The sequence below is a fragment of the Ictidomys tridecemlineatus genome, chromosome 7 (genome assembly GCF_052094955.1).
Source record: "Ictidomys tridecemlineatus isolate mIctTri1 chromosome 7, mIctTri1.hap1, whole genome shotgun sequence".
NCBI classification, from domain to species: Eukaryota; Metazoa; Chordata; class Mammalia; order Rodentia; family Sciuridae; genus Ictidomys; species Ictidomys tridecemlineatus.
Genome location: NC_135483.1, coordinates 153,021,145 through 153,046,275, shown reverse-complemented (window position 1 = coordinate 153,046,275; position 25,131 = coordinate 153,021,145). Strand labels below are relative to the sequence as shown.

The following is a 25,131-nucleotide window of genomic DNA, read 5'->3' as shown; positions in this document are numbered from 1 at the left end:
GCCAAGGACCTGAACAGACACTTCTCAGAGGAGGACATACAAACAATCAACAAGTACATGAAAAAATGCTCACCATCTCTAGCAGTCAGAGAAATGCAAATCAAAACCACCCTAAGATACCATCTCACTCCAGTAAGATTGGCAGCCATTATGAAGTCAAACAACAAGTGCTGGCGAGGATGTGGGGAAAAGGGTACACTTGTACATTGCTGGTGGGACTGCAAATTGGTGCAGCCAATTTGGAAAGCAGTATGGAGATTCCTGGGAAAGCTGGGAATGGAACCACCATTTGACCCAGCTATTCCCCTTCTTGGACTATTCCCTAAAGACCTTAAAAGAGCATACTATAGGGATACTGCTACATCGATGTTCATAGCAGCACAATTCACAATAGCTAGACTGTGGAACCAACCTAGATGCCCTTCAATAGATGAAGGGATAAAATAAAATTGTGGCATTTATACACAATGAAGTATTACTCTGCACTAGAAACTGACAGAATCATGGCATTTGTAGGGAAATGGATGGCATTAGAGCAGATCATGCTAAGTGAAGCCAGCCAATCCCTAAAAAAAAAATGCCAAATGTCTTATTTGATATAAGGAGAGCAACTAAGAATAGAGCAGGGAGGAAGAGCATGAGAAGAAGATTAACATTAAACAGGGACGAGAGGGGGAAGGGAAAGGGAGAGAGAAGGGAAATTGCATGGAAATTGAAGGAGACCATCATTGTTATACAAAATTACATATAAGAGGAAGTGAGGGGAAAGGGAAAAAAACAAGGGAGAGAAATGAATTACAGTAGATGAGGTAGAGAGAGAAGATGGGAGGGGGGGATACTAGAGGATAGGAAAGGCAGCAGAATACAACAGACACTAGTATGGCAGTATGTAAAAACGTGGATGTGTAACCGATGTGTGATTCTGCAATCTGTATACAGGGTAAAGATGGGAGTTCATAACCCACTTGAATCAAATGTATGAAATATGATATGTCAAGAACTATGTGATGTTTTGAACAACTAATAATAAAAAAAACTACCTTGTTACCTTAGAGCTAATTTTTTTCTTCTTTTTTAAAATATTTTTTAATATTTTTTAAATATTTATTTTATTTATTTGTATGTGGTGCTGAGAATCGAACCCAGTGCGTCACACATGTTAGGCAAGCGTGCTACCACTGAACCATAAGCCCAGCCCTTTTTACTTCTTTTTATGCCTAAATAACATCCATCCTTGGGAATAAGAATTTTTGAAAAGGCCAAAGTGAGGAAGAATGGCAAAGCATTAGAAAAACTAGAGAGTAAACTTTTATTTAGAGGCTAAATGCAGTTTTAGTCATTTGGTTTCCATTCATTTCTATGATTCCTATGATTAATAAAATTATTTAGGTCTCTGGAAAATTTGAGTTTTTTGCTTAAAAAAAATATAAAAGCAATGCCATCCATATCAGTCCTTTAATAAAATAGATAATTTGCAGACTTCCTCAAGCAGCTTTTTACCTTAGACATCACTTCTGCTCAGTTGTACTTGCTAAAACAAATTTGCTTCAAAGAAAAGTTTCCCAATAGAGCTTATTTATTTGTGTAAAATTTGACAGGTCTGAGGAAAAAAATCTCTTTGATCATGCATTAAACCATAAGTCCTGGGTACCTCCTATGTCCAATGCTAAAAATACAGCAGTAAATAAGAGAGATTAGATCTTTGCTTTTCAATGAAAAGAAATAATAAACAATTATACAAGCAATAAGATATTTTCAGAGAGTCTCAAACACTATAAAATGTATTTGAGGGAAAATAATGACGAGGTAGTAAGATAGCTACTGATTCCATGAATTCACCTAATAGTGTAGTGAAAAAAATGTCTTTCCTCAAATTGGAGCTGCTAATATTCAGATATTAACATCTCTGACATCTGAATGTGTATTTTAGTCAATGGGGAAATAACATTTGTAATTAGTATTATGTTTTAACACCCATGACACCCTTACATTTATAGTCAACAAAGATGCCAAGAAACATCAATAAAAAAGAATCTTTTCAACAAATGGTGCTGGAATAATTGGATATTCCTATGCAAAATGATTCATTTGGAATCCTACTTCAGAACAATACAAAAAAAAACTAGATGAAATCTCAGACATTTTAAAATATTAGAGGTAAAATTATGAAACTCTTAGAAGAAAACAGAGGAATAAATCTTCATGACTTGGGTTAGACTGGTTTAGGAAATCAAAAGCTTACTGATAAAAGAAAGATTGGACATGTTGGACAATGTCAAAATTAAAATTTCTGTGCTTCAAAAACACTATTAAAAAACTGAAAAGGGGCTGGGGATGTGGCTCAAGCGGTAGCGTGCTCGCCTGGCATGCGTGCAGCCTGGGTTTGATCCTCAGCACCACATACCAAGAAAGATGTTGTGTCCGCCGAAAACTAAGAAATAAATATTACAAAATTCTCTCTCTCTCTCTCTCTCTCTCTCTCTTTAAAAAAAACTGAAAGGATACCATTAAAAAACTGAAAAGATATTTGCTTATCACACACTGGATAAAAGACTTGTATCCAAAGTAATAAAAACAAATACAAAAAAAATACAGTTTTACTTAATAGAAAGCCTAATTAAAAATAGGCAAAGGACTAGAAGAACAGACATTTCTCTAACAGGAATATAATAATAAGCCTAAGAAAAGATACTCAACTTAATTAGTCAATACACACCAAAACCATAATGAAAAATGACTTCACACTCACCAGGACGGCTATTATAAAAAAGAGAACAAGTGTCTCTAAGGAAGTAGAGAAAGTGGAACCCTAATATATTGCCATGGGAAGGCAAAACAGTCCAATGATGTTTGAAAACAGTTTGGCAGCTTTCAGAGAAGTTAAATGTAGATTACCATATGACCCAGAAATGTTACTCCTAAGTACCTAAGAAATATGAAAATATATACCCACACAGACTTGTACACAAATGTTCACAGTAGCACTGTTCACAGTAGCCAAAGAACCCATATCTGTGCATAATGCAAAATGAGGAATGAACAAAATACTTATCCATTAAACAAATACTACTCAGCAACAGAAAGAAGTAAAGGTTGATTGGGGATTTTATAGTTACACATATATATGAAATATAAAAAGAGGATATAAATACACACAAAAGATTAATGTTGCTTAGGGATAAAGTACAAATGGGGATAAACTGATACAAACATAACATTTCTTTTTAGGGAGATCAAAATACTCTGGAATTAGACTCTAGTAATGATATGAAAGTTTAAAACATGATAAAATTCATTCAACTGTACATTTAACATAGGTGAATCTTATTGTAAATTTTAAATATTAATGCTGTTTTAAAAAGTGATGAATTTGGCCAGGTGTGCCTGTAATCCCAGCAGCTCAGGAGGCTGAAACAGGAGGATCATGAGTCCAAAGCCAGTCTCAGCAACGGTGAGGTACTAAGCAACTCAGTGAGACCCTGTCTCTAAATAAATACAAAAAAGAAATGGGGAAATGGCTCAGTGTTAAGTGCTTCTGAGTTCAATGCCTGATACCAAAAAAAAAAAAAGAAGAAGAAGAAGAAGAAAGTAATGAATCTTGTCATGTGGTGGAAAAGCAGCTGCAACATCGAACAGAAATGCATGTTTATGATAAAGACCAATTTTCCAAATTAATAAAAAATAAACAGATTCGGAGCTAGAGATGTATAGCTCAGTGCAGAGCACTTTCCTGTCATGCTCTAGGATCTGAGTTCTATCCCCAGCAGCAATAGCACAGTATCACCACCTCTACCACCACCACCACATGCATACAAACACACACACAGAGAAAAAAATAGAAATAAAAAAGATTATATTTGGGCTTGGCATATAGCTCTGTGGGAGAGGACTTGTGGATTATTCAAAATGCCCTGGATTCAATCCCCAGCACTGCAAATTAAGTAAATAAATAAACAGATGTGTTAATAATATAATAGATCAAGAATAAGAATAGATAATACAAAACAACAACAAAAAATAATAAGTACGTAAAAAATCAAATTGACCAAAAGAATAGAAATATAAATTAAACAAAATAACTGTTTGACTTGTTAGATAAAAAAGACAGTATCAAATTTGGTTCAAAGATATAAGCTGTATCAATATCTTCCTACTTGATAAATATATAAGGAAGTCCTAAAAATATTTCTTTGACTTCTAAATTTTATATTTAGAAATTCATTAAAGAGTCATTTAAATATAAACTAAAACTAACCAGAATGTTCAGCATGTTCAAAGTTTTTAAAGTAGTAAGGCAGCAAAATGCCTAACATAATGGGAGACAGATTGAGTAAATTATGACTTTATGTATTTATACACACACACACACACACACACACACACACACACGTTATGGTTCCTAATTTCCTGGGTAATAGGATTTAGATGATTTTTATTTTATTTTTGCCTCTTAGTTTTCTTTTCTTTTTCATACTCTCATCAATAGACACACATGATTTACATAATGTTTTAAAGATTTTTTTTTTAACAAAGCAGTTTGGAAATAAACCATTAATCTTCACATGGAAAAGCTTAGTTAGGAGTGTTCACATTCTCTCTTAATTAACTTTATGTTTACATTTTCAACTCATACACACAAAGGAATTTTAATTCATAAAATCCAAGAACATTTCAATTAGAAAAGCTCTTCCTTGCATTTTTAAGCATTAACTTCCTAGGAATCTGATGAAGGGATGATTTACTTTATAAACTTCTAAAATGTTTTTAAATGCTCTTAAAAGCATAACTGTATTGATTTGTTTTATAAACATCAAAAGTTCTTTGAACTACTCTACAAGAATAACTATATTGACAAAGGCAAGAAACAAAGGTCCCTAAATCCAATGTGTTTCAAATCACAAACTACTAAAAATTTAATCATAAATAGATGTATTCTGAAAGCATAATCCATAGACGTGAGAAAGTATAATTAATTTACACAGAACTATACAAAAAAAAAAGTCTTGTACATAACATAAGATACAGATACCTTCTAGAAATGAATGAAAAGCATCAGAAAAGTATATCCAGAACAAAACAGGTTAAGATTTGTTTCACTGGGATTGATATTTATTTATTTATTGAATTATCACCACCACAGAAACAGAGAATCAAAATCTCCCTTCTTCCTTGAGTAAGTCTACTGGTTCTGCTAGAATCCTGCACAAAGAATACAGGCCTTTTGAAAGCACCCACTGCTTTATCAATGCTGGTTTGTTTTCTCCTACTGATGAGAAGGAAATGGTCCTGAAAGCATCTAACATTTTAAAACAAAAACGCTTTACTGAAAATGTAAAAAAAAAAAAAAAAAAAAAAAAAGAAAGAAAAAAGAAAAGAAAAAAATCCAATCCAATGTTAAGTATTGAAGAATGGGTGAGTCAAATCAAAGACCAAAGTGCACAGCAAAGAAGTCATACTTTAAAGGATTGTAAAGATTTAGTTTCAGCAAAACATTGAAAATAAAATACTAACTGCAGGAATGTTAGTTAATTAGTGATAAATAAATGGGGCTAAACCATTTCTGAGGCGCTCACCAGTTCTCTAACTACATAACTCAGGATCAGGAGATTACAGATTATATCAGTAGAAACATTTTCATATAAAAAATCCTTAGTATAAATTTATGTTCTATTAACAAGGAAGGGAGACTATTTTTATTCTTAACTTTATAAATTTACAGAACTGTTGCAATAGTAGAAAACTGTAGATATAACTCTGGAAGACAAAATTCACCAAAAGGAGGGAGTTAAAGGAGGCTATTTTAGAGTCAATCTGAGTGTTTTAATGGCAATGAGATGCAAACTGTATGGCTCAGAGACTAGAAAGCCACTTATTCTCTATTAAATGCAAAGTCTTGTAATGTGCAGAAAACACTCCACAGCATCTTTCTTGACAGAGAACTAGCGCTGCCAGTCCACCCACAGCCTAAAGCTCAGCCATTCTGAAGAAGTAGCTAAGAGTGGCAGCAAGATATTTCAAAAAAGAATCTGACCTCTGACCTTCTCTAGGATGGTCCTGGTGGGCAAAAGGTGACATCCGCACCGTATCTGGCATATAGAAGTAGGACCTTCTCCTATTTTTAAAGGACATGTTTCACAAGCATACCATTAACCTGTATTTTTAAGCAAAGAGTCTTTGGCAGGTCCAGGTAATATATATTTTCCTTTCCCAGGGAGACTGGCAGTCTATCTTTTTTGGAAAATACATATTGTGGAGAAAATTGGGCAATGATCAGTCTGTTAGTAACATCCGCTTCCTTTAGAAAAGGAAAATATGTTGCAAGGGCAGGATTTTCCCAAATGTCACAATAACAGAAGTTAAAATGTAAGCCAATATATAATCCATTTAATATCCACACCCATAATTATCTTTATGTCTTTCCTCTTCCTTAATTATTCACCTTCCCTTAGTTTAGCTATAAGCCTGATATAAACCATCCTTTCTTTACATGTATGGTGCTTCCTGTTTACAAAATACCTTCAAAGACATGATTTCCTTTGTCTATTCAACAATGTGAGAGGTAAATATTATGGTTCTTTGACAAATGGCAAAACTGAGGCTGGCAAACATAAGTAAGTCACCTGCTCAAGGGTCACCTAGTAAGTATGAGAGCCTGAATCTGAGCCAGCAGATTTTTTTTTTTTTTTTTTGGCCTGGAAGCATCTTTCAGATTAAACTAATGTCAATTAACAAGATATTTAAAATGGCCTTGTGGTAGATAGAGTAATCCTCCACCCGCTGGCCAAAGTATCCAAATCCTAATTCGCAGAAACTTTCTCTTGATTAAGTGACATTAAATGGAAAAAAAGAGAAAAAGAAAGACTTTGCAGGTTTATCAAATTAAGAAACTTAAAATGAAAGATTATTCTGGATTATCTATGTGACCCCAAGAGGGAGATGGATGATTCCATGTTAGAGTGATACAATACAAGAAAAACTCTGGAGTCACTGCTGGCTTTGATGATGGAGGAAGGGGACACCAGCTATGGGACACTAGTGGCCTCTAGGACATGGAAAAGGAAAGGAACTAAGTCTCCGGCTACAGCCTGCAGAAGATATGCAGCATTATGAACAACTGATTTTCACCCAGTGACACCCATCTTGGACCTCTGACTTCCAGAACTGAACATAACAAATTTGTGTTATTTTTAGACATCTAGGGGATGGGGGTGTAGCTCAGTGGTACAGTATATGCTTTCCATGTGCAAAGCCATAAATTCAACTCCCAGCACCAAAAAAGAAAAGACACTTGAGTTTGTGCTAATTTATGACAAAAGCAATAGGAAACGAAGACTAGCACACATACACAAAACTGAGATTAGACTGCTCTAGTCTGCTACATGAATAGTGTCCATATTGTTTGTTTTATATAACAGCCCAATATAGTTTCAGAATACATTTACTTCCAAAAATATATAGATCATTAATTCCTAAACAAAATCATATGCTAATCTGTGGCTTCAGTTCTGTTTCCATGTTCAAATTCAGAAAAATTGTGATTTTTCTACAGATCAGTCATTTTAGCCTAAAACAACAACAAAACCATGCCCCAAAATTATCTTTTTGTTTTCACTAATTCTATAATGCCTCAAAATTCTAATTATTATGACTATTTGGGGGGAAAAATCAGTTTTCAGATATTATATAGACCTTGGTTAAAAGTCTACAAATTATGAGAATTTACTGGATAAAAGGGTTTAAATTCCAAGAAGGCAACTGCTGTGATATTTCAGTCATTGCATAAACATGTAAAATAGGAAACCGGGCCTTTTTCTTTTTCTTTTTCTTTTTTTTGCATCCCAGTTGTGGTTTTGTTTACATAGTATGTCAAGAAAATCAGAGAGAAAAAGAAAAACCCAGAAGATAAGTAAGTGGTAAGACAGAAGAGCTTAAGAGAAAACTAACAAAAATATTTCAAAGCCAAATTTCACAAATCCAAATGATAATAAATTTTACATTGAGGTTTCCATTTTTTTATGCTTGCTAAAATATAAACACTATTCAGGAAGCAAAGCTGAAAGTAAGCTTGCCATCTTGGATTGAACTCTGGAGGTGGGGGCAGTGTCTAACAGTACATTTCTATTTATGAATTGTTTTTTTCTTAAGGATGCATACATGTATAAAAAAATTCTAGAAGGATAAATTGCTGTGATAAAAGACATTGCCTCTGGGTAAGCTAGTTTAAGAATCCTGTTTTTCATCTTATCCCCCTTTGGACAGACTGAAATTTTTATTATCATGTACATATTTTATTTTTTCAATAAATACAATATAATCTGAAGCCAAATTTCAAAAAACAACAACAAATTTATCTTGAAATATACAAAACTCATGTTATTGAAAACAGAAATATATCAAAACATTTCATCTTATCAAAATTGAACTGCATTTCATTTTATTAATATTCATATTGTATTAGAAGATAAATCCTCTGACCCAGAATATTCTGAATAAGAGGTATTTTTCTATTTGTATTAAAACTGTGCCTGTTTATAAAACTCTGGAGGTTTTCCAAGTTTTTGTCACATGAAAAAATAAATAGAGTTTAATGTTGATAATTTCAAATGGAAAAGAACCATCGTGACTTGGTTCCTCTTAACAGGATTAATGACTGATCGTCATTTGGCACTCATCCCTCACATGGAATGGAATAGTCTACATCATGATTCCTGTTTCACTGATATAATTCCCAGAAATAATATATTTTTGAACCAGGAGGAAACAACAATATGGAAAAAAAATGGATTAATTTTATTCAGGCTTATCGTAAAGCATTCTAATCAAAACAACAAATCAAAAATCATTAAAAAAAGTTGTATAAAACCATTACACTAGGACTAGGGATAAGATTTAGTGGTAGATGGAGTGGGGGCAACTATTAGACTAGAAGAAATGTCACATTATTTCTTTGAGGATTCATTGAATTCATACAAATGTAAATATGTCAGCATACACACATACATATACACCCATACATGCACTTTCATATATCAATATAAATGAACAAAGAATTATGGATATTTAGTTTCAATGATATAAATTAAAACTTAAATTATGCAATTTTTCTCCTTACTATCACAATCCTGACTCTGAAATTTTTCCCTGAAGATAAAATTATCCTGTTACCAGAAAGACAACATACAATTTTCCCAGTGAATTCTGAATAAGAGGGATTTTTGTTTGTTTGTTTTGAGTCACCTAAATCTACTTGAATATAAAAGATTCCTCAGCTGGTTTCTGTAGCACAGCCCAAGGCTTGGAAGAAGTCATGATCAGGGAGCTTAATCTTCCATAATGATCAGTAAGTCATACTTCAATCTGTCTGGCCGACAGAGAAATGACAAAAAGCTTTCTGGGCCTATGATCTCCTTTTTCTTAGAAGAAATGCAAAACCACATTAATAGATGTCCCTTAAATTTTGCACCAACACTATCAATTTAAATTGGAAGACATCTAAAGCAATGAAAATGATATATTTTTTAATTAATTTATTTATTTTTAATTAGGTATATGTGAGAGCAGAATGCATTTTGATTCATTGTACACAACTGCAGCACAACTTTTTATTTCAGTGGTTATACAGGATGTAGCATCACACCATACATGCAGTCATATATGTACCTAGGGTAATGATGGACATCTCATTCTACCATCTTTCCTGTGCCCATGCACCCTCCCCTTTGCCCAATCATAGTTCCTCCATTTTTCACATGCCTCCCCTCCCCGCTTTATGGATCAGCATCCATTTATCAGAGAGAACATTCAGCCTTTGGTTTTGGGGGATTCGCTTATTCACTTAGCATGATATTCTCCAACTCCATCCATTTACCTGCAAATGCTATAATTTTATTCCCTTTTAATACTGAGTAATATTCCATTGTGTGTGTGTGTATATGTGTGTATATATCACAGTTTCTTTATCCATTCATCTATTGAGAGGCATCTAGGTTGCTTACACAGTTTAGCTATTGTGAACTGAACTGCTATAAAGATTGATGTGGCTACGTTACTATAGTATGCTGAGTTTAAGTTCTTTGGGTATACACTGAGGAGTGGGATAGCTGAGTCAAATGGTGGTTCTATTCCAAGTTTTCTAAGTAATCTCTATACTGCTTTCCAGATTGATTACACCAATTTGCAATCCCACCAGCAGTGTATGAATGTGCCTTTTCCTATACATCCTCATCAACACTTATTTTTGACTGTATTCTTTTTATTTGTATGTGGTGCTGAGGATCGAACCCAGCGCCGCACGCGCATGCCAGGCAAGCACACTACCGCTTGAGCCACATCCCCAGCCCCTATTGTCTGTATTCTTGATAACTGCCATTCTGACTAGCATGAGATGAAATCTTAGAGTAGTTTTAATTTACATTTCTCTCATTACTAGAGATGTTGAACATTTTTTCATATATTTCTTGATCAAATGTATATCTTCTTCTGAGAAATGTCTGTCCTTAGCCCATTTATTAATTGGGTTGTTTGTTTTTGTTGTCGTTGTTAAATTTTTTGAGTTCTTTATACATCCTGGATATTAGTGCTCTAATGTGTGTGTGGCAAAAATTTATCCCAAAACGTAGGCTCTCTCCTCACCTCATTGATTGTTTCTTTTGCTGAGAAGAAGCTTTTTAGTTTGAGTCCAGAAATGATGAAGTTTTAATGCTTTCTTATGCTACAAAATTATGGAGGAAATCATACACAAATTATTTGTTCTTATACAACTATCCCTGAGGGTCAGTGGTGATTATATTCATTACTTTATTAACACAACGAATATTACTTTAAAAAAACATTTTAAAAAAAAACAAATAATGTAAATTAAAAGAACAGGCCACAGTATCAACATTTACCTGTTGCATCAAATTCAATTGGTTGGCACCGGCGGCTAGAAGACCAGTCACATTTGAGCACTTGCCCTCCTTCTACAATTCCAGGCTGGGTAGTGTTTGCTTTGGGAGCTCCCACCAGAAGAAACATCCTACTAAAATACAAAAGGAATGGACAATATTTTAATTGACACCAAGCATCAGCAATATCTTATAATTTATGAGGAGGAATCATTCTCTTGATATTATCCACAACTACTTTTTAAAAACTACTCACAGAAGGCATAATTTTCCTTGTTCATTTGGTATTCTCTTACATACATGTACCATTTGGTCTACTTCATCTAAAAAATATCACATGATAACTTCAGGGCTACATTCATTTAAAAATGCACATTGGTCAAATTGTACACTTTAAATATGTACAAATTATTGTATGTCACATATCTCAATAAAGCTGTTTCAAAAACGTATGCTACCTAAAGTCAAGGAAGTTTTATGTCAATTTATGTGATCTGATATTCATTTTTTGAATTTAAATATAATTTTAATGGTATATAAAAATTGTGTATATTTATGAGGCACTGTGATACATTTTGACACAAGTATACTTTATGTAATATTTAAATCAGAGTGAACATATTTATCTCCACAAGCATTTTATCATTTCTGTTAGGTGAAAACATGCACATTTCTTTCTTCTAGCTTTTTGAAGTATAGAGTACACTGTTATCTATAGTCACCCTACAGTGCAACAGAACACCAGAACTTCCTATACCTAATTGTAATTTAGTGCCCTGTTATGTACTTTCTATATTTTGCAGAGCAAAATAAATAAGTCTACATAGATTATTACAAAGTATGATAATTATAAATATTACCATTTTTCCATTTTTAAAAAATTATCTTTGTTTAGAACGATTGTATCTCGATTCTTTCATTTAATGGTGACTGAAAAATTTCTCTTCACAAGAGTAATCTAGTGGCTTTCTGGTCAAAGACTATGTATGACTACTATTTCATTTTTTATTAGCGTAATTATTAGCGTAAAATAAATTGAAGACAAAATAATCAGTAGCCAAAAATCTTAAGTATAAGAAAATGCTGTCTTTTGTTGTGTTTTATTCATTCAAAAAAGGTGTGAATTGAGTATCTCCTCTACATAAAGGCAGTGCAAACTAGGGACACCTGCTTTCAGTGGGGTGCACATTCCCTTGGAGGCAAGAAACTAGCCAACAAAGAAACAAATTACTCATATTATAATGAAGAGAACCAACAATTGGCCAAGAAAGATTATATGGGAATAGGGAGAGGAGATCTTCTTCAGATAAAGGAAAGTTCTCTCTAAGGGATGAAGGAGAGCAGAGTTCCTTAAGATAACAGGAATTTTTTCTAGGGAAGCTGTCTTTAAAGAATGAGGAAGAGAAGCCTCCTTAAGAAAAAGCAGTCAGGGAAATGATCTTCCAGAAACTCACAATAAATTGAGGTAAACAACCGGCTGGGGTTGTGACTCAGTGGCAGAGCGCTTGCCTAGCACATGCAAGGTCCTGGATTCCATCCTCAGCACCACATAAAAATAAATAAAGGTATTGTGTCCAACTACAACTAAAAAGTAAAATGTTTTTAAAAAAAAAATGGATAAACAAGATTCTAAAGTGGGCCTTCAGGAGCATCAGGGTGAAGGAAGAGCAGAGAAGAAATGTGGGATGAGGGAGTGGGAGGAAGTGGTTGATGCGGGAACCCCAAGCAAGACAGAAAGATCCCAGGCAGGAAAGTATTTAGTCTGCAGGAGTTACAGGAGAAAAGGTGTGGCTGGAATGAGAACAAGCTGGGAGTGGCACAGAAAAACAGTTTGGGAGTCTGGCACAAGTCATTTGCAACCTTAAGAAAACTAAATTTCATGCCCTTTGGGGAAAGCATTAGGAAGGGAATACAGCGAGGTATGGTGGTACACTCTGGTAATCCCAGCTACTCTGCAGGCTGAAAGAGATCACAAGTTTGAGGTCCAACCTGTGGCTATGTAGGGAGACCCTGTCTCCAAAAAAAAGAAAAGAAAAGAAAAAGAGAAAGAAAGAGAAGAATCATCTGGGCACAGTGGCACACGCCTATAATCCCAGAGGCTCAGGAGGATCTCAAGTTCAAAGCCAGCCTCAGCAAAAACAAGGGCCTAAGCAACTCTGTGAGACCCTGTCTCTAAATAAAATACAAAATAGGGCTGGGGATGTGGCTCAGTGGTCGAATGCTCCCCAAGTTCAATCCCCAGTACCAAAAATAAAGAGAAAAATAGAACAAGGAAAGCAAGAGATCTGCAACAGTGCCGGGAGGTGACAGTGACCTGCAGTAGGAAGGTGGGTGGAGAGAGGAAGGTGGGCAGATTGAAGAAATCTGCAGTAGAATAAACAGGGAGAGTGGGTGGCTCTGAAGATGGGAGAAAGGGATATTTCTTGCATGCATGGATTCGAGGGAAGCTTATAGAGTCTAGGAGTGGAAGGCAGATTAAGTATTTACAGGAAATCATGAATTTAGCTCAGTATGTCAACTTGAGATGTCTGAGATACCTAATTGGTAGCCTGGAGCTCTGAGGAGAGCTCTGCCTGAGAAATAGTGTGCTGACAGTATCAGATCATAAAACAGATGAGTTCACCCCGGAGGAGCTTTAGAGAGAAGTCATCCTAGGAGAACACTCCAAAGAGGAACTACTCTCAGGAATTCAGAGGAGAAAGAGGATACAGTGGAGACTCTCAGTCTTCTAAAGAAACTGATTGAGATGCAGAGGAAGAAAAAATAGGATATGGGTAGACACAGCACTAAGTAAATGCTATGTCATTATCATTCATTTCCTTAAATGCTGAGTATATTTACAATTGTTTTCCCCTTTTGTGAAATTATGAGCAAACCTATATTTTAAATGTGAAATGCACTAATTTTAATTTTCTTAAGTTCAATTTCAATTTCATTTATTCTGGACAGGAGCTACCGAATTTCATCTAGACTAGACAAATAACTGGCTGTGTGAATTACTAGTTATAAGCATCTTCCTGTCTGACACTTATCTTGAAACCTGCAAGTTGAAAATAAAAATGAAACTCACAAGCAAACCACGCCCTGTTTAATAAAGCTTTATGTAGTCATATTTGGCATCAATAATACACCAATGCTGGGTCTCTTCCATTATAACAAAATAATTCTGGTTAGGAAATCAACTTAGTTTTCATTCAGTAAGAATCTTTCATAAGTAAAAAAAATTAGGATTGAGTAAATGAACTGCCACCTACTCCTACTCCTGACCCTTACCCCCCACACGCATACCACAACCCCCTTATTCTTTTCCTAGAGCAGAGCCGATTTACATAGCCAAATTACATATGTATGTGAATTTACATTTATGTAAATATATAAATTATATGTATAATGTTCTTTTCTTTCAGTAGGTTAAAACTTTGACCACAGGGCTGGTGATGTAGCTCAGTAAGAGAGTACTTGCCTAGCATGAAAGTCTAGTGCTAGTTATAGCTCCACCACCATTAAAGAAAAAATGATCACAAAAATCACAAAACTGTCCATCATTTGAATTAAATATTTTTTTCCTGTATATCTTGAGGAAAAATAACATTTCACACAAGTGTGCATTTCGAGGGCTATACCTTGAAAAGGGATTGGGTCATTTATGCAGTAGTCCTAAGAAGGGTAATACACAGGTATGGACATGTTTTGAGTGTTGTGGACCATACCAGGCTCCAGGAAGTTAGGACTAGATTACAGAATCTGTCTTTAAACCTACATTCAAATTAATTTCTAGATTGATATCAATTATCACTTTATAGAACCATTTATAATGTTTTGTCAAAAGTATTGTTCCCACCTTATGATAAATTGCTTCTTCGAATATAGGGGGCTCTAATTCACCCTTATGCCTGCCACATATAAGTTCATAATGGAGTAACAAGCAAATTTAATAATTATAGTTCTCAAACTAATCACATATTTTTAAAAAGTAATTTTCCAATATGCTCTAATATTCCTAGGATGTAGAAACCATCCTCTACTAAATGTCCAACCATTTAATTATCCTTAAAACAATTTCCCTATTCAAAAATTTTATTCAAAGACAGATACAGTGGTGGGAGCAGTGACACATGTCTGTAATCCCAGCAGCTCGGGAGGCTGAGGCAGGAGGATCAAGAGTTCAAAGCCAGCTTCAGCAAAAGCCAGGTGCTAAGCAACTCAATGAGACCCTAAATAAAATATAAAATAGGGCTGGAGATTTGGCTCAGTGGTGAAGTGCCCCTGAGTTCAATCCCTAGGTACACCGCCCCCGCCCCCCCCAAAAAAAGACAGGTATGGTGATGCACACCCATAATCCCAGCAACTCAGAGGGCTAAACCAGGAGGATGAAAGTTGGAGGCCAGTCTCAGCAACTTAGCAAGGTCCTAAGCAATTTAAGAGACCTTATCTCAAAATAAAAAATAGAAAAATCACTGGGGGATGTAGCACAGTGGTAAAGCACCCCAGGTTCAATTCCCAGCACCCAAAACCAAAAAAAAAAAAAAAACTAAACTCTATTCAATTTTGGACTCTAGATATCTTCTTTACTTGGCACCATGAGACAGAAAGAGCTGGGAAGATTTTAAGCCTTCAGCAAAGACAGAAGAAAGGACGCAGTAGGAGAGTCCTCGGAATGAAAACAGCACTGTGTTGGCAGCACATAGCTTGAGTTCCTTGAATAAGACCACAAACAAGGCTGCCGCTTTTCATCAGACCATTTGCACATTATAAGCATGAAATGACAGTAATTAGATGTACTAATATGGATGCTCACCCAGCTTTCCTAAACATACCTTCATGTGTAGTCTTGTATACTGGTGAAATACACAAAAAAATAGTAGAATAATATCAAAGGAATACCTAAATGCTAGCCTACTAGAAGAAAACAGCAAAAGATACTTTAATTACTTTTAAGATATTTAAGCATTTTTTAAAAGAGAGAAACAGAGAGATGGAGAAAGTAAGACTACCTTAGACATATGTTAAAGTCTTAAGAGATAGCTTTGTAGTGAAAAAAATAAATATTTGCATAGAATAAAACATACAGAATGGTAAAAGATGTTATCTGAGAAAATTAAGGAATAGAAAAAGCAATACATGTTGCAAAAATGAAAAGCCTGTTTATGAAATGCTTTATTTAAAAAAAAAATCAAGTAAGTTTAAAGTTCATCTAAGAATGTGTAATATATGGCTATAACAGCTGAATTCAGTTGAGAGAGGTAACAAACCAGAAAAAAATGTTCATACTATAAACAGCACAGTCTGATGGAACGTTTGGCATTAAAAGCTATAAATACTGCAAATCAATTGAAGAAGTCACTTTAAATCTCTGAGTCCCTGGTTCCCTGTTCCAGTGAATGCAAATAACAACGTCCACTACAATTATTTACAAGAAAAATTTTCTAAAGGTGAATAGCAGACAAATGCAAACTTAGACAGTCCAAAAACATCCTAAAAATACAAGATGATGGCATCGGAACTATCAATGACAATTAATACAATTAATAAACTATTCACTAACAAAGTAGAAAATATAAAACTAAAAATATGTTTCGAAAAGCCAGTTTTCTCAAAGGGCTATTGAGTCCAGTAACTCAAATGAAGGAAAAACTGATAAAGGATAGAAAATTTAGCTTACAACATTTTTCTGACAAAGTGGACAGGTTGAGTGTATGCACAGAGTTCCAGAAAGCTGACCAGAGATTTCACTGATGAACAATGAAATCATCATTCTATGGCTATATACAGTTATTCATCTATGGCTGAATAACAACTTCAATTTATGTCTTCAACTTTTTCCTGACAGACTCCATCTCTCTCCAAAAAATTTGCCCAAGAATATTATCAGGATCCCCGTCCACACCATTCTTTTGCCATGACTGGATTCCTAAGCTTTAAGTGACTCCTTAGGACTCCAAAATTAAAGTTTATATCCCCAGGGTATGTTATTAATAACATGCCAAGAACTGCTCAAAGACAAGGGGGGAAAGTATAGCAAGGGAGAGAGTGCGGGGAAGAATGAGCAGGAGGAGGGAGACAAGAGGAAAGGAACAAAAGAGGACAAGAGAAGAGAAGGGAAAAAGGAGAGGGAAGAGGTGTAAGAAGTAGAAAAAGAAGTGAGAGACAGACAGCAGGATCCGAAAACCAACCAGGAAAATGGCCTTTGGATGCACTTCCCATCCAAGGAGCACTTGAAGGGCAGTTGCTTCAGGGAATGTGACCCTGGCTACCAAGGGAGGGCAACCTGCCAAACCAGGACAAGGACATTTTTCAAGCCCTCCAAATGAACTGAGTTATTTGGCTGCTTTCAGCACTGACCTTTTCAAGATAAAACATGTTTTAATATATTTAGCTCCATTCTGAGGTGACCAATGAGACTTCACCAAAAGGAATTTTGGGAAAAATATATACCATACATGCATGTACAAAGCCATGTAGATAAAGTAGTGCTGAATGTTGTCTCACAGCTATAATTCCAGTTTCAGATTTACCTTCATTTAAAAAATATACTAGAATCAGCAATTGTATGATGTAAAACAGAAACAGTAACTGAAAATCCCATAGATTTTTCCTTTCTCTAATGTCCTATGAACCTGTGGCCTTAATCAGGAGTCATCTACCTAGGATTTGCTTTCTAAGTAATAAAGACTGTAGCCCCCACATAGGTGCTATTTATGATGAAAAAAAAAAATCAGCCAGCAAAGCCAAAGCCACACTGAAGTTTATGAACTGAAGTCATTTTTTAAAGTGTCGTGCCAACGTTTACAATGGTAAAGGGAGAAATGAAATGAGAAGTTTTAAGAAGTGCACACAGATTGAGGCAGACCACAATGGCCTTATCTGGGTTGACAAGTCTGGACTCCTCTGGCAGTGCAAGCACTTTTGAAGGAACCTGAGTGGCAGAAGAACTTTAGGATCCAAATGGATGTTTCTGAAATATAAAACTAAAAGAAACATATACAATGTCTGATACATCCCTTAGAGCCACATGATGGTTAGAGGGAGAAGGGACGACCTGAGCACCAGGGGCCACACCTGTGATGACTAGAGCCGAGACAAAAAAAGGCAGTAACAGAAGTGGAAAGCGGAGAGGGACACCAGGAAATCTTAACAGAGGAGGGACCTCTGAGACCTTCTGCTGGTGACTAAGCACTGACTAACGCTGGAGGAGTGCAGTAGGAGAGAAAAAGAAAAATAGAAAATGAGAGGGAGGAATATGAAATTATTTCCAGGGCAACAGTGAAAATGATGGCACCACTAATAGAAGCAGAGGTACCACGGAGATCTCTTGGTAAAAAGGAGCTCACATTTAGTCAGAATGAATTAAGATGGGCTCATCAAGGAGAAATGAGCCACAATCCACTGGAAGATCACGACTGAGCTCTGCTTTTAGATCTGAGATGCAACCAGGGCAGCAGTTTTGTTTTAAAACTTTCCAGGTATTGCCATGTCAGGACTTCCAGAGGTTTAAAAGTAAATTCTCCTTCCATAAAATACTCATCCATCCCTTGTCCTGCAATACACAGTAACTATAAAAAAGAGCCATTTGTTTCTTTTTTAAAAAAAAATATTTTTTAGTTGTAGATGGACACAATACCTTTATTTTGTTTTATTTATTTTTATGTGGTGCTGAGGATCAAACATTCAAGGCAAGCGCTCCACCACTGAGCCACAACCCCAGCCCAAATCCATTTGTTTCTAATGAAGAAAAAACCAAAAATTTGAATTTAGTGCTATATAGCACTATTTATGTGTGTGTGTGTGTATAATGTACAACACCATTTATATATGTATGTATATAAATATATATGTATGTATACATATATATATGTATGTATACATACACACATATATTTAAAATGAGGACTTTATATACTACTTGGAGAATGAATATGTGTACATATGTAGATATGTATGTGAAATGAGACCCTTATGACATACTACTTTGAGAATACATAAGGAGATTGCTTTCTTTAAAACTTCATCATGTGGGGCTGGGCTTGTAGCTCAGTAGTGGAGTACTTGACTACCATGTGTGAGGCGCTGGGTTCAATCCTCAGCACCACATAAACATGAGGATATTGTGTCTATCTAACACTACAAAAATAAATATTAAAAAAAATCATTATATGGAGCCAGGCACAGTGGCACAAACCTGTAATCCCAACAACCTGGGAGCCTGAGGCAGGAGGATCAAAAGTTTGAGGCCAGTCTCAGCAATTTAGCACAGCCCTAAGCAACCTGAGGAAACCCTGTCTCAAAATAAAAAATTAAAAGGGTTGGAGAAACAGCTCAGCGGCAAACCCTTCCTGGGCTCAACTGTCATTAAGTGGGGGAAAAAATCATTATTTGTGGAAAAAGTTGGGTGGTGGAGAGCAGTAAGCTGGAGATGTAGTGTAGTAGTAGAGATCTTCATAGAACCCTGGGTTTGATCCCCAGCAGGCAGGGATTGGAGAGAGGTAGGAGGGTGTACACGACAGGATGCAGTATTTGAAGACATAAAGCAAGTGGGATTTGAATTACACAGGCTATCTTTTGCTCCTTCCTTATCCCTATCCCACACCAAGCTGCTCAAATAACTTAAGACTAAACTCTTGGCTTCTATTTCCCTGTCTATATGAACTAGTTCATGGCCTTTCCCCTACTTCCCCTGGTGGTTTGTACTGAAATAAGATATAAGTAAAAGTGCTTTGCAAATTGTAAAATAGATTTACCAATGTAAAATATCATTATAGTACTTCAAACCTAGTATTCAGTTTTTAATTTCTCCAATTATTCTGCACACACACACACACACACACACACAAAAACAGGATTGGACTGGGGTTGTGTACCTCAGTGGTAAAGTGCTCACCTTGCACATGAGAGGCACTGGGTTCAATCCCCAGCACCACATAAAAATAAAATAAAGGTATCGTGTCCATCTACAACTAAAAAAATATTTTTAAAAAAAAAGGAAAAACAGGATTACAGTTCTTGGCCTTAATCTGATCTTTCAATTTTATGTAAATATAACAACATTGTATCCATAAGTCAATGTGTACAAAAAGAAAACTATGCAATGCTAATAGTTTATTGACCATGATTTTTAAAAACTATTTTTACAAATTCCAACTTCAAACCTAAGACTCATCTATGGAGCAGTATTTTGAATGGCAACCTTAACATTTCTGCTTAGTACTTCATTTTCCCTTCTCTTTAATAAACATCGGCCCACAACAACAATAATATGGAGATAATTCAATAATAATTTTTCTACTACTTGTGTATCTTAGTTCATCTTTATCTTAGTTTAAAAAATAAGAAGAAATAAAAATAAGGTATAAAACAGTTCTATAGCTTGCATAAGATATTTGGACACTTTAAACTATAAGGGGCAGCAGTAAACTTCATAACTGTTGCTTGCTCACTAATTCTTCCTCCTATGCAGGAAAGAAATTCCTTAAATAGCAAACACCTTTTATTATGTGTTTTTCCCTCTTATTAGTTTATGATAACACCAAATAACAATAATAAATCCAACTAGCAATATAGTAAATGACATCCCATGTACCTTGGATTCAATGCTTATTAAATTTAAAAGTGTGTTTCTACAAAATTAAGCATAATTTTAAAATTAATCTGTGTTTAATCTGAAAAGATAAGTAGAAACCTTTGTTTATATATTTTATTTTTAAAAAAACTTCAAATGGTTTCCATTTGCTTCATTTTTTAATTTAATTTTAATACTAGAGTTTCCTACTCTACTAGTAACAAAGTTGCTGATGAATACTTTAAAATATTACATGAACTTAAACCCTATTTCAATTTTAAGTTACCATTAAAGGCCAACAGGTGAGATTATATAAACATATGAGGTCATATAGATGTACGAAGTCCTAGTATATTCAATGATCATAATGACTGGCCAAAGATTAGCCACGTGCCTTGCAACAGCAAATATCATCAATAGTAAATATTATTGTGTTTTCCATAATAATAATACTTAAAAGTGTGTCCTCTTGTCAAGTATCCCTACACTGAACTCAAGGAAATTGTTGCAGAATATCTGCAAAACACTCCATCAGTTTTGAAGTATTTAAATGCTTGCTTTTCACAAAAGACACATTATACATTTAATTATCAGAAATTCTAAACAAATTAAATCTAAAGGTGCATCCTTAGAAGCAACTGAAATGTATTATACTGTCAGAGGATTTGTACTTTAAAATATCTGTGAACAAAAATTTTTAAATGGTAAAACTAGCTAAAATGATGAAATCAAGAAGTAGCACACTGGTAGAGTATATTCTTAGCATATATGAGGCCCTTTCATCTAATCTCTGGTATTCCCTCCTCCCCTAAAAAACATTACATAGAATGTGAAGTTGTAAATGCTATCTGAAGTTATTATCATTTTTACCACTTTGGAAAAATCTGTGCTCAGGTCATACAAGAACCACTGTGACTGGAAATGACAAACAAATCTAAGTCTGCTACATGAAACAATGCCTAGTTTCCACTAACTGCATCCAATCTAAGTATTGTTGCAAAAGTTGTTATCAAAATGAATGATACTCAGTAACATTCAGAAAAAAAATGACAAGAACAAATCCTAAAGAATATCCTAACAGTCATAGAAAAATATGTAGACTACCCTCAAATTAGGCATGAATGTATTGGGAAAATGGTCTTAAGTACTGACCATCCAAATTATCCTGTACCTTCCTCCTAACCTCCCAAAAAAGGATACCTAACAGAGAAAACGTAGAAACAAAAATATGTTAAAACTTCTAAAAACTTAGATCCGAATGTACAGTATCCCTCTTGAAAAGATTTAAACACCATAACTTATGCAGTGAACACTCTTTAAATCAGTATTTCTAAGGCTAAAATGGGAGTGGAGTGGGGGTGGGGTGGGGGTGAGAATGATGTCAGTGTTCAGTAGAGTCAGAGACAATCTGCAATCCAATAATGAATATATAACTGTTTCAAATCCTGAGGGTCGTTGCAAAGCGGAACGCTGCCAATTTGAAAACATAACTGAATTACAAAAATAATGCAGCATTCAAGCGACCTGCAGCGAGTGAAAACTCAGCAAACACTCTTGTTCTTTCTGAACAATGACCTAAATAGCGAATCACTATAAAAAGCGCAGATGACACATTCAATTCATCTGTTCAACTCAAATGCTCAAATGTCTGACAGTCCCAAAGATAAGACACAATGAATTTAATACAACAATATGGTCACTTTAGTCATCAGAATGTCTGGAAAAGGAGTGAGAAGAAACAGAATCAGACTAAGAGGCGGAAAGAGTGGGGGAGGGAGAAAAGAATGGGTGTTAAATCTGTGAAGCAGAAAAGGGCTAACTGGTACAGGAGAAAAAGAAGTTGGGAGATGAAATTAACCAAAACAGAAGCTGGGCGAAGTCCGACAGGACCAGTCTTTGTTGATTTCCCACTTTTCCTAAATTTTAAGAACAGATCTGCTTCAAAGCTCTCTCTCCTTCTGCCCCCAACCAAATTTAAGAGATGGAACTGGGTGTCGATCGTTCTCCCACTCCGGATATAAGCCACCCGGAGTTGGTACGGTTGGAACACACAGACGCCGGGGTCCTCGGGGGAGATGAGCCCGGGGGTGGGGAAACGCAGAGTGGGTGCGCGGTGGGGGAGGGGGTGGGCTCGCGTTCCCAGTGCCGCCACTTACGAAGACGCGCTGGGCACGAAGAAATCTACCGCGAAGCCGAAGTAACTTCCCTCCGGGCCAGAGTACTCGGCAGGACTGTCCACATCTAGGTTGAAGGCGCCGCAGAGAGGCAGAAGGAGTCCGGAGGCGAGAAGCAGGAGGCGGCGGGAGCAAAGGTGCAGCCGCCTTCGCACGGGAGAATCCATAGCCAAAGTGCGCCCGGGACGCCGAGCCCGGAGCGGCGGCCGCCCCTCCCGGGGCGCACGGTGCCAGCGGCCCGCCGCCTGCGCGCGCCCAAACTTGTCGGCCGCTCTCTTCCCAGCTAGCCTGGGACAGCTCTGGGAGAGGCAGCGGGGGGGCTGTTTCCAAGAGGCTGCCCTGGAAGTGGGGCGCAGGGTGCGCGAGGCGGGGGCGGCAGCGCGTGTGCCCCTCGCCTCCTCGGAGCTCGGCTCAACGAAGCGTCACGGGCTGGGGACTGCCAGGGTGAGCGCCGCACCTCGGGCCTGAGAGCTGCGGCGGGCAGTGGGAGGAGGCAGGGCAGGAGGAGGAGCCGGCTGGGGAGGCCGAGCAGCCCAGCCCCGGGAGGAAGTTGGAGGGGAAGAGTCGTTCTCCGACTGGAGAGAGCCAAAAGCACTTCCGTGCGCGCTGTCGCAGCCTGTCCCAAGAGCGGGGCTCCCGTGCCGTCTTAATCCCTTAGAGCCCGGGTTAGCGGCAGTACTCCTTGACGATGGCCTCAAACCGAGAACGCAGAGTTGAGGTCAAGTGATGGTCAAGTGTCCTCCCGCGTTCACAGGAGTGGCAAGGCACCCCACGTCCCCCGGTCGTGCCAGGAACTTCCCTACGACTTTTAAGAATGCTGAAAGCTTTATCCGCTTCTCGTATTTCTACTACTTAGCCTGGCAGACTCTCACCAGCGAAACTATAATTATTTGTCGTTTTCCTCCCCATTCCATCCCACACACAAACACTGAACATAATTATAAAGTTCCAGAGTGCTAGCACAGCCTCTCACAAGCGAGGTGTGTTAAAACGGAATTGCAGTGGCTGACAAAAAGATTGGTGAGGCAGAGAATCGGTAGTAATCATTTTAAAGCAAATCAAAATAGTCGAATTCCCGGTTTGTTAGTTGAAGTTGTATAATTTCAGAAAACTGATTCGATGACTTTGGATAGACATACTTTGAGAGCTGGAGGAAGGAATATGCACCACAGAAACAAAGGCCCCTGGTAGTTCCCTTGCTGTTGCCAACACTGGACTGAGAGACTTCTGCAAGACAAAAACCCTGACATTTTTCTTTATACTCTCAGTTGCTACCACCTTGCCAAGCAAATAATAAACAATAAAATGGCGCATCAGTGAATGAATGGCAGATAAAATGATGAGTAAATTTTGCTCAGAGAAGTGACTTTCCCATGTTGTGCATCACTTGTTAAAGAATTTGATGAAAAGGATAAAATATAAATAGGTTATGTGGACCTGATTTTACAAGTACTGGAAGAGAAATTTCAAAGTTTTCCCTAGTGACTATTAAAACTCAATCATGGATCAGGTGCAGGGGCATGCTGCGTCCCTGCAATCTCAGCACTTGGGAGGCTGAGATTGGAAGATCCCTTAAACTCAGGAGTTCAAAATCAGGCTGAACAGCACAAGCAGACCCTATGTCCGAAATAAATTAACAAAAATCCTCAATCTCAATCACAATATGCATTAAGCTAATAACCAATACATAATATATATGTATCTCCCAATTTGAAGTTTAAACATTACATTAAGTATCATCATTTTTAAATTTTACGAAAAGATATGCAGCAAAGTATTTGGTATCTTATACATCTTTCTCTTCAGTGTTTCCTAATACATCCAAGAGTCCATGAATATGTACACCTAAACTCTGGGATCTTTTATACCTTAAAAATCTGAGAGGCTATCCACATGGAGGTCCATCCAGCTAGGGAAGGCGGAAGAGTTTAAAGTGAAGCTAGCTGGAACCCATGTGGCAGTGTGCCTGTAATCCCAGTAACTCAGGAGGCTGAAGAGGGAGGATTATAAATTCAAGGCAGGAGATTACAAATTCTCAGCAATTTAGCAAGATCCTATTTCAAAATAAAACATAAAAAGGGTTGGAAACTGGGAGTGATGGTGCACGCCTGTAATTCCAGCAGTTTGGAAGGCTGAGGCAGAAAGATTAGTAAGAGTTCAAAACCCAACCACAGCAATTTAGTGAGGTCCTAAGCTACTCAGCAAGACCCTGTTTCTAAATAAAATATAAAAAGGGCTGAGGATGTGGATGTTAAGCAACCCAGGGTTCAATTCCTGGTACCAAAAGAGAAAGGGTTGGTAATGTAACTCAGTGGAAAAGTCCCCAGTAACACACATACACACACACACACACACACACACACACACACCTGGCAAATTAGAATGTGGGTAGACCCAGTAAGCTTCCTTTTCCTCAATTTTTTTTTTTTTTTTTGTACCAGGGTCTGAACTCTGGAGCACATTACCACTGAGCTGCATCCCCATCCCTTTTAACTTTTTATTTTGAGACAGGGTC

At 36.7% G+C, this 25,131-nt stretch overlaps 1 protein-coding gene across 2 annotated transcripts in view; it reads right to left on the bottom strand.

Annotated features, from left to right (window-relative positions):
- The window catches only part of Itgav (integrin subunit alpha V), an 88,837-nt gene extending 65,623 nt beyond the window's left edge, over positions 1–23,214 (bottom strand). Inside the window, exons 1-2 of one of the 2 annotated variants that reach the window (XM_021725779.3) lie at positions 22,599–23,214; positions 10,890–11,017 (exon numbers count right to left, since the gene is read on the bottom strand). In XM_021725779.3, the coding sequence (XP_021581454.1) occupies positions 10,890–11,017; positions 22,599–22,783 (313 nt within the window). In that variant the 5' untranslated portion in view covers positions 22,784–23,214. Of the gene's footprint in view, positions 1–10,889; positions 11,021–22,598 lie in introns of both variants that reach the window. The other variant, XM_005324396.5, reaches the window with a different exon arrangement.
- Positions 23,215–25,131: the final 1,917 nt, after the last annotated feature.